The sequence below is a fragment of the Bos javanicus genome, chromosome 21 (assembly GCF_032452875.1).
Source record: "Bos javanicus breed banteng chromosome 21, ARS-OSU_banteng_1.0, whole genome shotgun sequence".
NCBI lineage: Eukaryota > Metazoa > Chordata > Mammalia > Artiodactyla > Bovidae > Bos > Bos javanicus.
Genome location: NC_083888.1, coordinates 19,244,365 through 19,257,953, shown reverse-complemented (window position 1 = coordinate 19,257,953; position 13,589 = coordinate 19,244,365). Strand labels below are relative to the sequence as shown.

The window sequence follows — 13,589 nt, the reverse complement described above, 5'->3', positions numbered from 1 at the left end:
AGGTGCTGGCCTCCCAGTGGGCCCTGCCAGGTGTGGGGGAGGGGCACCAGCTATCAGGGATGCCGGCAAAGTCTTGCTGTCTGTCTGCAAATTTGTTCCCAACTTAACCTCCATGAAGTAAGCCTGTGATATATACTTATGGTTAAATGACAAGTTTGGATCCATTGAATGGCATAGAGTGAGTTCTTGGGGAAGGAGAGCCATGGGGGTTCCTGCTGTGTGACCCTGGGTAAGGCCCGTGCCCTCTCTGGGCCTCAGTTTCCCCACCTGGAAAGCAGCAGCTTTGCCTGAGCCACCCAACAGCCCCTCCTCCACTCTAATCTGTGAGCCTGGACATGGTGCCCCTGTCAGAGCACAGGCTGGATGTGGCTGAGCCCTGCATGCCCAGCAGCCAGGCGTGTGGATTGGAAGACAGGGAGCCGGGAAGGTCATGGCTGGGACAAAGGAAGAAGGAAGAGGTGCAAGAAGGGCAGAGAAGGAGGAAGCTAGTAGGAAAGACACTCAGAGTGACAAGGAAGTTGAGGGTCTATCAGGGGACCTGTCACATGGTGCACTCAGTCATGCCAGCTACCTGTTCCCTTACCCATCCCCCTCACAGAGGACCCAGAAGGCCCTGCCCCACTCTGCACATAAGCACATGCAAGCTTGATTTGCTCCATATCAGAGACTGCAAACCAGTTTGTTCTGGAGGTGGTCCATAGGTGTGTTAGGATTTCCTTCACAGTGTATAGAGTAAAGTATTATTTCTTCACTAAGTGTTTGGTAGCTGCAGTGTTTTAATTTCACGTGAAAATCCACATTTCCAGCTCCTTTTGAAGCCTCAGGAGATCTGGTGTCACTGGGCTGTGTTCCCTCAGGAAGGCAAGTAGATGGAGCTGAGCAGCTGCTATGCCATTTATATTGTTTTCCATTCTCATCTCTGTTTAATGTTTTCTCTATTTTCTTCTTCTTATGTATAATGGACATAAAGCAGGACCGTGATCATCTCTCATGTGCCCCTTTCCCCTCTTGGGTGTGGCCAGGCTTCCTGCCTGCTCACAGGAGTGTCCACCCCCCCATCCAGGGAGCATCCAGGTCCTCTACCTCAAGGACAGCCTTCAACACATTTCACAGGCTCTGAAATCATATGTAGAAATATGTGTATATACATGTACATGTGTCTGTAGGGCATATCTGTATTTTTTTCCTGTTTTATAAACATGAGATTTTGTCATCACACAATATCTTGTTTTTCTACCACCCCCGACAGTTGCAGCTGGTCCTCTGCAGGGTCCTTCGTCCTCTCCATCCCCTTTACTTATTTCCTTCCCTTCTGGCTCCTATGGGTGTTTGGACTGACCCACTTGTCTAGGTCAGTGGATCCTCCCCTGTGAGTCTCGGACACAGGGAGGACCCAGGATATGACAAGCGGTCTTGGAATCTATGTGACTATCATGCTGTAGAACAGGAGGTCAGAATCCATTTCTGGAAACTTAGAAAAAGATATGACAAAGACTCTATTTTCTACTTCTGACTATTCATCTTGGTTTCCTTTAACTATATCCAAAAATCTATTACTATTTTGATTGCTTAAACAGAAATTTATGTCCCATAGTTCTGGAAGCCAGAAACCTAAAGCCAAGTTTTCAGCAGGGCTGTGCTGTCTCTGATGCTCCAGGAGGGTCATTCCTTTGTTCTTTTAGCTTCTGCAGGCCCCTTAGCTTGGGCTTCCCTGGTGTCTCAGACGGTAGAGTCTGCCTGCAATGTGGGAGACCTGGGTTCGATCCCTGGGTTGGGAAGATCCCCTGGAGAAGGGAACAGCTATCCACTCCAGTATTCTGGCCTGAGAATTCTATGGACAGAGGAGCCTGGCAGGCTACAGTCCACAGTTGGACAGGACTGAGCGACTTTCACTTTCACTGGCTTGTGGCACTAGTGGTAAAGAACCAGCCTGCCAGTGCAGGGGACATAAGAGAACTGAGTTTGATTCCTGGGTCAGGAAGATCCCCTCTAGAAGGGCACAGCAATGCACTCCAGTATTCTTGCCTGGAGAATTTCATGAACAGAGGAGCCTGGTGGTCTACGGCCCATAGGATTGCAAAGAGTCAGACACGACTGAAGCAACTCAGCATGCACACATGCACAAAGAGAAAACAGGAGAAAAGAGAGTTATTGGAGTGGGGTGGGCAAGGCTGCTGTCTTCGGTGGGTGGAGATCAAGATGCTTGATGGATGTGACATTTAAGAAGATACTGAATGAAGTGAACAGGTTCTATGATGACGACTCCCCAGTTCCTGCCTCCGGAGCTGATCTCTCTTGGGATCCACAGTCACACCCAACCGCCTCCTGATCTCTTCCTCTGGATGTTTCAGGACACGTCACACTCAACACGTCCAGTCCCACCTCTTCAATCCCCCACCCCGAACATATACTGATCCTTCCTCATCTTTCCCATCTCAGTCACTGGCACCACCTTCACAGATGCTCTTCATAAAATACTTGTGAACCCACCTACTCTTCTTCATCTCTAGAGACACCTTCTTCATCCCCAGATCCATCCATCCCCTCACCTGCAGCTTCTAGTTGATTCCTCCATTTCCATTCTTCCCTCAATGTCTGCTTGGACTGAACTCAAACTAAAACACCTTTGAAGGCTTTTCTTCACTCTCTTGGGATGAAACACAAACTCTAAAACATCACCTCCAAAGCCCTGCAAGCTCAGACCCCTTTCTACCTCTCCAGCTGCCGGAGTCCAGCTCCGGCAGCCAGGGAATCAGCCTGAAGGGATGAGTGGTGTCGGTGGAGAATGATGTAGCCACTGACTCGAGGTACAGGACTACATGTTTATTTTAAGCTTCAGGTTCTCTTTTATACTTTTTCAAAAGCATCAGGTAGGAGGTTTGACATTTACAGTTCCCCCTCACCCAGATTATTGTCTCATTGCTGCCCTTCAAACAGAGTTCCTGCTTCAGCGATTCTCTCAGAATCGTGTTTACTTGTGTTTACATTGTAACTCATGCTTATCTCTGGGCTGCATACTACATTCCTCAGTTTATTTCTTATCTTTCTAAATCCTGCTTGCCCCTAGTATCTTAAGCTCACTATCTCCTAAAAAGGCTTCTAGCTATTCTTAATTATTCCTAAACCCTAAGCTCAGTAAACTTCCTTTGCCATAAACATTTCCCTCACAAACAGATCTCAGATACCAATCCTTCCCATGGCCTCAAGCTGTGGCCTACGTGCTCATCCTGGAACATTCTTTGTAAAGATCCTTGAACAAATGTCAATGGTTACTGTATAGATTATTTTCTGGGCACAACTACAGAAGGCTTTGTGCTTTCTCGTGCTTCTCTCAAGAACAATAAGCACCTTAACATTCTTTTCAGCCAACTCAACTGAAGAAAGGAAGAAACAAGTCAGAATCACAAGAACTGACTCCTTCATCCCGGGTCCATGCCTGCGGAATGAAGAGATGGGGCTAGGGCTGTGCCTCCATTTTGTCAGTAATGCCTAACGCGGCTCCCGACATCCAGCCTCCTCACCTCCCTCCTTCTGAGAGAGTCTGAGCCACTGAGAACGTCTTCCAGTTCCTCTTGGTCATCTCAGAGCCTTTCCCCTGACATGTCTACACACCTCCAACCCTGAACTGAGACCAGAGCTCAGCCTGGCACACGGTAGTCCTGTGCTCAGTCAATGCCACTCTAAGCTTCAGTTTCCTCATCCAAGGAATGGTTATAGCACCTGCTTTTGGACATGACAAATCCTAATTACATCCTGCAAAGAATATCATTGACAACTTAAGCAGAGAACAACTGTCCTAGAAGCCTGCTGGGTAGCTTGGAGAATTATTAGGGAGAAACCAGGCTTAGACTAGGCTCAGATGAGGAAGGGAAGGAGGGGTGCTGGGCAGCCACAGCCTAGGGCAGTTGGTCCAGGCACTGTGGCCACTGGAAGCAGACAGCGGGTGCTACTGCTTCCAGTATTCCAGCTATTCCTACTGCAGGCCCCACACAAGGAATTCTGATCTGACCTGTGTCTGTGTGTCACCTACTACTTATGTGTGTGTCCAGACACCACTTGAGGGGAAAGTCAGCTATTTATCTGGCCTCTTAAGTTTCTTATGTGTCTGAGGCCTAGTCTCTCACCAAGACTTACATGATGGGACATCTTTAAATACTGTCTCAAGTTCTCAGTTGTCCCCTCCCTGGAGACATCCTTCATGCAAGGACTTGGGGTTGTTAGGAGGAATACATGAGATAAAACATGTCTGATAATTCTCAAACATTTCCCCTAAAGGCAGAAGAATTGGAACGTATCTTGATTGGGAGGTCTAGCCTAGAGTCTGATCCTGTAAGCTCCTGTAATATTCATTCAACAAACACCTCAATGTGCCATGCTGTCTTCTCAGCGTTGGTAATACTTTAGTAGACTCACCCAGCAGTGAGTGCCCTCCTCAGGGGGATGGGGCAGGTTTGTGCAGAACGAGGGTGGATGGGGCAGAATCCCAGTTTGGAGGATGCTGCTGCCACATTTGTCACAAGCAGTGTGAGGCTGTGAGCAGACAGCCAGCCTGGTGAAAGGACACCTGGTCCTGACTCTGACTCTGCCACACACAGGGTGACTCTGGACAAGTACTGTCCCTCCCTGGGGTCCAGCTGCTCCTCCTCTATGATGAGAGGGTTGGACTAAGCAGAGGACATTTACACTCTCTTTTGAGCTCCACAGTGAGGGACTGGACCAGGCTTGGAATTGTGACAAATGACCCTTAATCCCCCAACAGGAGGGATGGAGCAGCTGCCCTCATGAACCATGAGGCTTGGACAGTGAGCCCCTCAAGTGAGCCCACCCTGGGCATTTCTTCTACTAAAGCAGAGAGGCATTTCCATCCTCCTGGGAAGTGAGATCCCAGGGCTGTGTTCAATTTGATTCAGGAAAATATCAGATCATGAGTTTCCTGCATTTAACTTGTGGAGGTAAACACATACTTTCTTTTGTGGATGAAAAACTAATAGTCAATCTATTAGAAAAATAGATGGAAATTTTATTTCAAGCCAACCTGAAGATTGCAACTGGGGAGAGAGTCTCTGTCTGTTCCCAGGATGTAAGAGGGGGAGGACAGTGCCTATATGACTTGGGGGAGGGGACATGGCAACCAGCACATAGCTTGGTAGAAGGTTACTTCACTCAGGAGGAACAGATATCTTAGTTAATGCTTTTAGTGCTTTTCTAAGTATGGCAAGATGCAAGAAACTGGGCTCATGAAAATTTTTCCTGGAGATATCTAAATATCTGAGGGCCGGTTCTGTCAGTTTTCTCAGAATACTGAGTGCCTCAGCCTGATCTTCACTCTGAATTCCTTCCAGGATTGATTTTAAGTCAAGGACTGCAGTGGTTAATGACTTAATTCTTGTAGAACTGGGTGGTGGGCAACATTTTTATATCACAGTCCCTTGCCTTTTGGTCTTGATTTCAACCAAGGTTTGGGAGACATTCATAACCGGTTTGTCCCAGGACACCAGGTATGCATTCCCAGGTCAGGAGAAGATTTTGTTGGTAGGCCTCACCTAGTCCTGTTAATAGTAACCTCAGTCCTCTGAACCACCTGTTTTACTAGTTTGTCAGATTCCAGCAAATATTCCCCCCTGTTGCTTCTTCCCCTCTCCAGAGTCATACTGTTACAACAATGGATCTTACAGTACTATACTTTAGGTCAATCATTTCAAGTCATCATTATTTCTATCTGAGGCTCAATCACATATTTTTTTTAAAGCAGGAAGCAATTATCTTAGGAAAAGCACAGAACACAAATACTATGGCCTATGACATTAACCCAGTCATAAGTAAGTAGGGATGTCTTCTAAGGAGTTACATGATTGGGGCCTGAAGAAGAAAATTTATCTTTATGGTGGAGCAAGTAGTTTTGCCCTTGAGGAAGTCAGGTTAACGCATAATGCAGATAAATGCACACTGCACACCAGAGGGCAGAGAGGAGGCCCAAAGAGCAAACTAAAAATTTTGTCTAAATTTTTCTTGTCTTGCCTTAAAATAGGGAAATTACTACATCTTACCATTTTTTCGCCACGGGGATCACCTCCTGGGAGCCCTCCCCATCCACCCTATCTGCCTGTGGGTGAAGATCACACACTTCATCCCAGTACAGGATTAAGGGGCAGCAGTGGGGGGGCCTTCCCCTGCCCACCCCCCCCCCCGCCCCCCCCCCCGCCACAGCTCTGCTTGCCTGGCCCCTGTGGCCCTGGTGACGCCAGGATGCTGGGTTCTGTGGGTTTGTGGTTGGGAGCAGGAGACTTTGGGACCATCACAGCCACTAGTTACTGCAGACAGCTGCTGGTCTCAGTGTGCTCATGCCCAGGAACACACACACTGAGCATGCACACAGGCACATATCTTTATAGAGGGGTCTCCAGGTGCTATCATGGCCCCTTTAAGAGCTAGGGGACAGAACGCTGGGCATTGGGGTGGGACCCAACCGCTAGATCTGCAGCACTGAGCCAAGCCCTTAGGTTCTGGCTAATATGGAAATTGGGAGACAGTGGGACAGGTTTACAGAGATGGTGGTTTGGGTGAAAATGGAAGTCTGTTCAGTTGCTTCAGAACTCTAGGCAAATTTGGGTCAATTAGATTGTTGATTTTGTTTTTGTTTTTTACTTTTATCTTTCTATTTATATTTTTTAAAGAGACATTATGGATGAAGGAGAAGGAACAAGCCTTCTCGCTATGATTCAAAGCAGGGACTGTTGGGACCAAGCAACTCCAGGTAATTCTTTAAATTTATATACATTTATGTAGATCACGTTATACATGAGTCCCAGAGAAGCATGTAGGAGCAGCAGAAAGCAACTGGCACACGGAAACTTGCTTGTGTAACATAGTCAGGCACTGGAATTATGTTTACTGTTGTAGCAATAATATCCACCCACCCAACCCACCTGCCAATTGAAAAAGGGTTGAAAGACACTTCCCTTTAAGAATAAGGTCACATAGTAATTTGGCCCTTGATCAAAAAGAAAAAGATGAAATGAAAATGATGAAAAAAGATGAAAATGAAAGAGGAGAGTGAAAAAGTTGACTTAAAGCTCAGCATTCAGAAAACTAAGATCTGGTCCCATCACTTCATAGCAAATAGATGGGGAAACAATGGAAACGGTGACAGACTTTATTTTTCTGGGCTCCAAAATCACTGCAAATGGTGACTACAGCCATGATGTTAAAAGACGCTTACTCCTTGGAAGGAAAGTTATGACCAACCTAGACAGCATATTAAAGAGCAGAGACATTACTTTGCCAGCAAAGATCCATCTAGTCAAGGCTATGATTTTTCCAGTGGTCATGTATGGATGCGAGAGTTGGACTATAAAGAAAGCTGAACGCAGAAGAATTGCTGCTTTTGAACTGTGGTGTTGGAGGAGACTCTTGAGAGTCCCTTGGACTGCAAGGAGATCCAACCAGTCAGTCTTAAAGGAAATCAGTCCTGAATATTCATTGGAAGGACTGATGTTGAAGCTGAAACTCCAATACTTTGGCCACCTGATGTGAAGAGCTGACTCATTGGAAAAGACCCTGATGCTGGGAAAGATTGAGGGCAGGAGGAGAAGGGGACGACAGAGGATGAGGTGGTTGGATGGCATCACTGACTCGATGGACATGGGTTTGGATATACTCCGGGAGTTGGTGATGGACAGGGAGGCGTGGTGTGCTGCAGTTCATGGGGTCTCAAAGAGTCGGACACAACTGAGCGACTGAACTGAACTGAACTGAGTGTGAAATGGAGTATTTCCTGCCATATCAATAAACAGGATGTCACCGTCTTCCAGCCCTCTAAACGTGAATTTCTGAGCCCAGGAAGAACAATGCCTGCTGTCCAGCAGCTACTGAGTTGGCAACATGAGCTGCTGCCACTCCCTACCATGAACAAAGAACTAAGGATGTGAGTAATCAAATCTCTGGATGCTGGCCCAAGACAGCTGAGATGCAAATGAAAGGAATGATTTTAGTAAGCTCAGACTCTTGCATCTTCTCACAGAAAAGTGTTAAATTCTTTAACTAGAGAGATCTGGATTTCCTTAATTAGCAATAATTCTTTGATGTTTAGATTACCTGCTCCTTGTTACAAGCTTCTATATAATCTGACTCCTGCCCACCTCCCAACCCCGCCTCCTCAAAACATATCTCTCAGGGTCACTTGAGATGCTGGCTGCCGGGCTTGAAGTCCTAAAAACTCCCATCAAATAAAACATAACTCTCATCTTCTAGGTTGTGACTACTTTTTAAAGTTGATACTAGCTAACATCAGCTTTAAATGGCTATTTTTCTTTAAGCGGCAAGGTCCATGTTCTTCTGCCTGCAGAGGCAGGATATGCAGTTTTTAGCTCTGAGGCTGTCACATCCCTGCCCCTCTAAAATACTTCAGAGGTTGTCTTCAAGAAACTGCAGTTCTTTTCCAGCTCAATTTTTGACTCCCCATAGTGTAATTGGAATGGAAGCCATCTACCTCTTGCTAGCTTTAAGATGAGGTCTAGGCAGAGGGTTATAGTGAGCCCACAAAAATTCTGGAGCCAATTTCAGGTGGGACTGAGCAACAGGCAGGGCCTCTGGATCCAGGGTCTCTGCTTTAAGCTTGCAACTCACTGAAAACTATTGACCTCTGGAGTTTTTTCTTTTAACTGAAAGGGGAAGTGCACTGTACAAGGCCCTATCCTGAGAGAAAGGGGGTCAAATCCTTAGCTACCTGCACATGCACCAAACACACACAGCAACTAAGGCACCGTCAGGGAGACAGACACGCTTTGGCCATGAGGCCCCTCTGGAGGCCCAGGGTGTGACCACTGCACAGAGGGCCGTGTGCTGTGGAGTCCGCACCTCAGGAGGTGGGAGGGGCGGTGGGCAGAGGAGGAAGGAGTCTCGGGTCCTGATAGTGAAGGAGGAAACAGACAGAACGGGCTGCATCTTGAAAGCAGGACTCCATCTTGGTCTGGACTGTGGACTTTGAGCCCAGTATCTATGGAAACAACATACCAACTGAAAAACCAGACCCCCTCCCCACCCCTTCACCCACCATGGAAGAACCCCAGGGCTCGTACTTAGACTCTCCCTCACCTAAAAGAATACCGTAATTATCTGTGTATAAACCAATAGAATCATAAATTCTATTATGCTTACTGGAATATAACCACAGGCCTATTGATAACGGTCCTCTGTTAACTACCTAGGCCTAAGGCATCTGAGGAGAAGGCAATGGCACCCACTCCACTACTCTTGCCTGGAAAATCCCATGGATGGAGGAGCCTGGTAGGCAGCAGTCCATGGGGTCACAAAGGGTCAGACACGACTGAGCGACTTCACTTTCACTTTTCACTTTCACCCATTGGAGAAGGAAATGGCAACCCACTCCAGTGTTCTTGCCTGGAGAATCCCAGGGACAGCGGAGCCTGGTGGGCTGCCGTCTATGGGGTCGCACAGAGTTGGACACGACTGAAGTGACTTAGCAGCAGCAGCAAGGCATCTGAATCATGGGTCATCTTTGACTGTATCTTTCTTTTCCTTTGTTCAGACTAGTTTCAGGGAATTTGGGGAGGTGGGTTTGGGCATGTACACTTAAGGTATATAAAGTTTTCACAAAAACTGGTCCAGGTCCTTGACTAAGAGGAGACTCTGCCTTGGGCCCACCAGTGTAATAAACTGTACTCCACTATCTGCATTGTCCTTCTGAGTGAGTTTGTTTCCTGGAACGCATGGTTATGACAATAGATCCAAAGAAGGAAAATGTCCTGGTCTGGAAACAGGAGATGAGAAAACCAAGAATAACTGAAAGAGGGCCAAAAAGCAGAAAATGTAGGAAAGGTGAGAGAAGCAAGAGAAAGAGGTAAAACAGAATGTGGGCAAACATGCAAGACAGGATGGAGACAGAGCAGAAGGAGAGAAGGAAACAGAAAAGAGAGTGAGATGAACGGGGGAGGATGTGAGGAGGGAGAGAGGAGCCAGGAAGAGGGCATCAGAGGAGGCAGAGCTCGGTAAGAAGAGGGAATCTGGAGCCCCTGGGTAGAGCCTCGGTCACTGACCACAGTCAAGATCGTCAGGTCCACCACGTAAATCAGCAGGTTGATGGCTGTCAGGATGGCCACAGCAAGTCGTTGGTCCCAGACGCACACGTAGGAGGTGCGCTCATCAATGCACCTCAACTCTTTGGAACGCTGGGGCTGCCCACCGAACTGCCCATTGAACTGGTAGAGAGGCCAGAGGACCAGAGCAGTGGTGTAGAGGAGGATGGAGAGCACAGACTGCCCAAACCCCAAACAGGAGTAGGGCAGACTCTTGTCACAGTCACACCGGTGCCACAACATAGCCACAGCCCCCAGGATGAAGCAGATGCAATACACGGCCACACACCACACCAGGGCTGGCTGGTGCTCATACGGGTAGGTGTTGCTGAGGAAGGCGAAGATGACACATGCTACGAAGATCTCCAGCCTCTTGAGCAGGCCTAGCAAAGAGTAGAAGGACTTGCCAGTCTGGGCACAGGTCCAGACCACTTCGATAGCATAAGCCACAGAAGCGATGCAGGAGAATGCAGTGGCAGCAATAACATGGTGTCGGGGGGAGCCATCGGGAAAAATCTGAAGGTAGATGATGGGGTAAGTGATGGAGGCAGAGAGGCAGAAAAGGGTGCAGTAGCAGGCAGAGGTGATCAGAAATCTATCCCAGGAGAAGTGAAGTTTATCCTGGAGTGCACATAACTCAGCTATGAGGGTAAGGAGGGTCATGGCGAAGCAGGAGTACCAGACAAACATGGACCAGTTACTTATGAGCACACTCCAAGTGCTCTCCCTGGTCACCAGGAAGAAGGCCATGCAGGTGGAGAGCAGTTGCAGGAAGTGGAGGAAGTAGCTCTTGTTGGTCACAGAGTCCAAGCCTGAGGACAATGACGTGGATGTCATGATGGTCATGTGGGTCTCTGTCAATGGAATGGCCATGGTCCTTGCAAAGGACTCACCAGGTAAAGATCCAGCTCTGGAAGTGGATTAAGTCAGATGCCTAGAAAAGGCTCAGGGCCCTGTGACAGCTGAGGCTCAGCATCTGTGGAGTTTGAACCAATGGTTCAGACACCTGGGTAACCGCACAGCTGTTCCAGAATGGTTCTCCCCACCCATCACCGTTGACCTTGTCAGGCTTGGCTTATCCCAACCTTACAGCTGGGCTGGATCTGGCGTCAGACCATAAACATTACTTATCTCTTTCAGCTTTTGCCATTACTATCAGAGACACAAGGTAGAATTGTCCTTATCTGTAACTCCAATCTCCAAGGCTCTGAAAATTATACAAGTTTTAAAAAATTTATTTCATAAGAATATTTGGCCTGAATGGACATGAGACAATTTATGGTCTTTATTTCACTTAGTGCAAAAATTCAAAAGTTCAATTGCAAAAACACTAACATATTTGACTGGATCTTCCCAGGTGGAGCTATGGTAAAGAATCTGCCTGCCAACGCAGGAGATGCAGGAGACATGGGTTGATCCTTGGGTGGGGAAGAGTCCCTGGAGTAGGAAATGGAAACCCACTCCAGTGTTCTTGCCTGGAGAATCCCATGGATGGAAGAGCCTGTTGGGCTACAGTCCATGAAGTTGCAGAGTTGGAGATGACTGAGCACACACAGAACCGAATGTGTTGATTACTAAGTGCTTTCAGAGCCCAGTAGGGTTGTATCTCCTGTAAAGTAGATGCACCATGTCACCTGCCCGAAACTGAAAAATTCTGACTCTGGAGCAGATCTGACCTCAAAGTTTTCAGAACAGTGATTGTATAAATACATTGTCCTCCTAATCATCTGACAAAGAGAAAATTAGGCTCAGGGAACCAAGTGCCTCAAATAACATTCCGTGGATAGGAGTGAGAACCCAGATAAAAACGCCAAAGCTGGGAGCCTGAACACTTTGCTTTACAGCCCACATGTCACCAGGGCCCATGGGTGGGAGCCAAGGAAAAAAGCTTGGAGCTCTGGGACCCAGGACACGCCTTCAGGGCCATGGCCTCCTTCCACAGCAACCTGAAGACACACGTGTCCCGGCCTCTCCTCCCTGCAGCATCACCAGAAGGAGCTGCCATCTGAGGGACACAGCCCCACCTGGAGGAGGGCAGCTCCAGGGGTGAACAGGGAGGAGCCAGGGGTGATAGCAAGGCTGTGGGGACAAGATGACATGGGAAGTAGGGACTGTTGTGAATTCCCTCCCCCAGTTTTGCCTTCACATGTGACTTTCCCACTGGGGAAGGGAGACCCCAACCTAGCAAGACTCCAATGTGGAGTATCATGGGGTACCACAGAATAAATTAACATAATGTTTGGTTTTTAAAGGGCTTCCCTGATAGCTCAGTTGGTAAAGAATCTGCCTGCAATGGAGCAGACCCCAGTTCAATTCTTGGGTGGGGAAGATGCGCTTCTTGGGGTTCCCTTGTGGCTCAGCTGGCACAGAATCAGCCTGCAATTCAGGAGACCTGAGTTCGAACCCTGGGTTGAAGCTGCCATCCCACTGTGAGTCTGGGAAGATCTAGGACTAGCCCTACCTGAGTGAAGATTTTAGGCCTGTGAGACTGGTTCAGCTGTGTTATGCTTAGTCGTGTCTGAGTCTTTTTGGCCCTCCAGACTCCTCTGTCCATGGAATTTCCCAGGCAAGAATACCAGAGTGGGTTGCCATTTCCTTCTCCAGGGGATCTTACCAAACCAAGGATCAAACCTGTGTCTCCTGCTTTGGCAGGTTGATTCTTTACCACTTAGTCACCTGGGAAGCCCCACCCCCTCCCCCTAGCCCCCAGTTAGCAGCTTCCAAGCTGGGAAGAAGGGATTGGAAATAAACAAGGATGCTGTGTCTGATTATGACATGGAGCCTTTCAGGGTATCCAGGGAGGGGATGGGGATGGACAGATGATGGGGCCCTTTTTAAGGGCAGGAGCTGAAAGAGGAGGCACTGAATGGACCCCTGGGAGGGACAACCCTGAGGATGCACCCAGGACTGGGGTGGGGTTGGGAGTGGCAGAGTGGAGATGACTGGGGGGATCCCAGGGTCCCAGTGGCCCTGAGGCGGCCCAGTAGGTGTCTTCTGACCCAGAAGGGATGCAGGCATGGAGCCAACCTTCCCCATGGAGGAGGGGCTTGGACTGCAACTGAGACAGAAGAACAGGGGCCTAAAGGGGTTTCAGGGCTGTGACAGGGACATGTGGCCAGAGTGGCAGGGACCCTGGAGACCACGGAATTGCCCAGGTCACCTGCCCAAGACAGTCCCGCCAGCCAGGGCTGCAGTCCTGCTCACACAGGGACTCCTCCAGGGTCCAGTGTGTGGGGGGAGTAAGGCCCCTCCCAGCCCGCCCCCTCCTCAAGGACAGCTGCCCTGTTTCCAAGGGACTATTTGCTGAGAGGGCTGAAGGGCCAGCAGCCTGAGCCCCAGCCAGCTTCCTGCCATCAGGGGCCCTGTCACCTCTGCTGATAATAAACCTGGGACAAGCTGAGGCTGGAAAGAGAAACACAGAGCAAACCCTGAGAACCTCCCTGGACTCACAAAGCTCTTTCAGCCCCAACTGCCAGTGGAGCCCTGGAGCCTGTT

At 48.6% G+C, this 13,589-nt stretch overlaps 1 protein-coding gene across 1 annotated transcript in view; it reads right to left on the bottom strand.

Annotated features, from left to right (window-relative positions):
- Nucleotides 1–316: 316 nt before the first annotated feature.
- Nucleotides 317–13,589, bottom strand: part of LOC133234720 (myeloid-associated differentiation marker-like) — a 25,744-nt gene continuing 12,471 nt past the window's right edge. The window contains exons 2-4 of the mRNA XM_061395609.1: nucleotides 10,005–10,906; nucleotides 6,048–6,103; nucleotides 317–434 (exon numbers count right to left, since the gene is read on the bottom strand). Coding sequence (XP_061251593.1) covers nucleotides 317–434; nucleotides 6,048–6,103; nucleotides 10,005–10,906 — 1,076 coding nt within the window. The remainder of the gene's footprint in view (nucleotides 435–6,047; nucleotides 6,104–10,004; nucleotides 10,907–13,589) is intronic.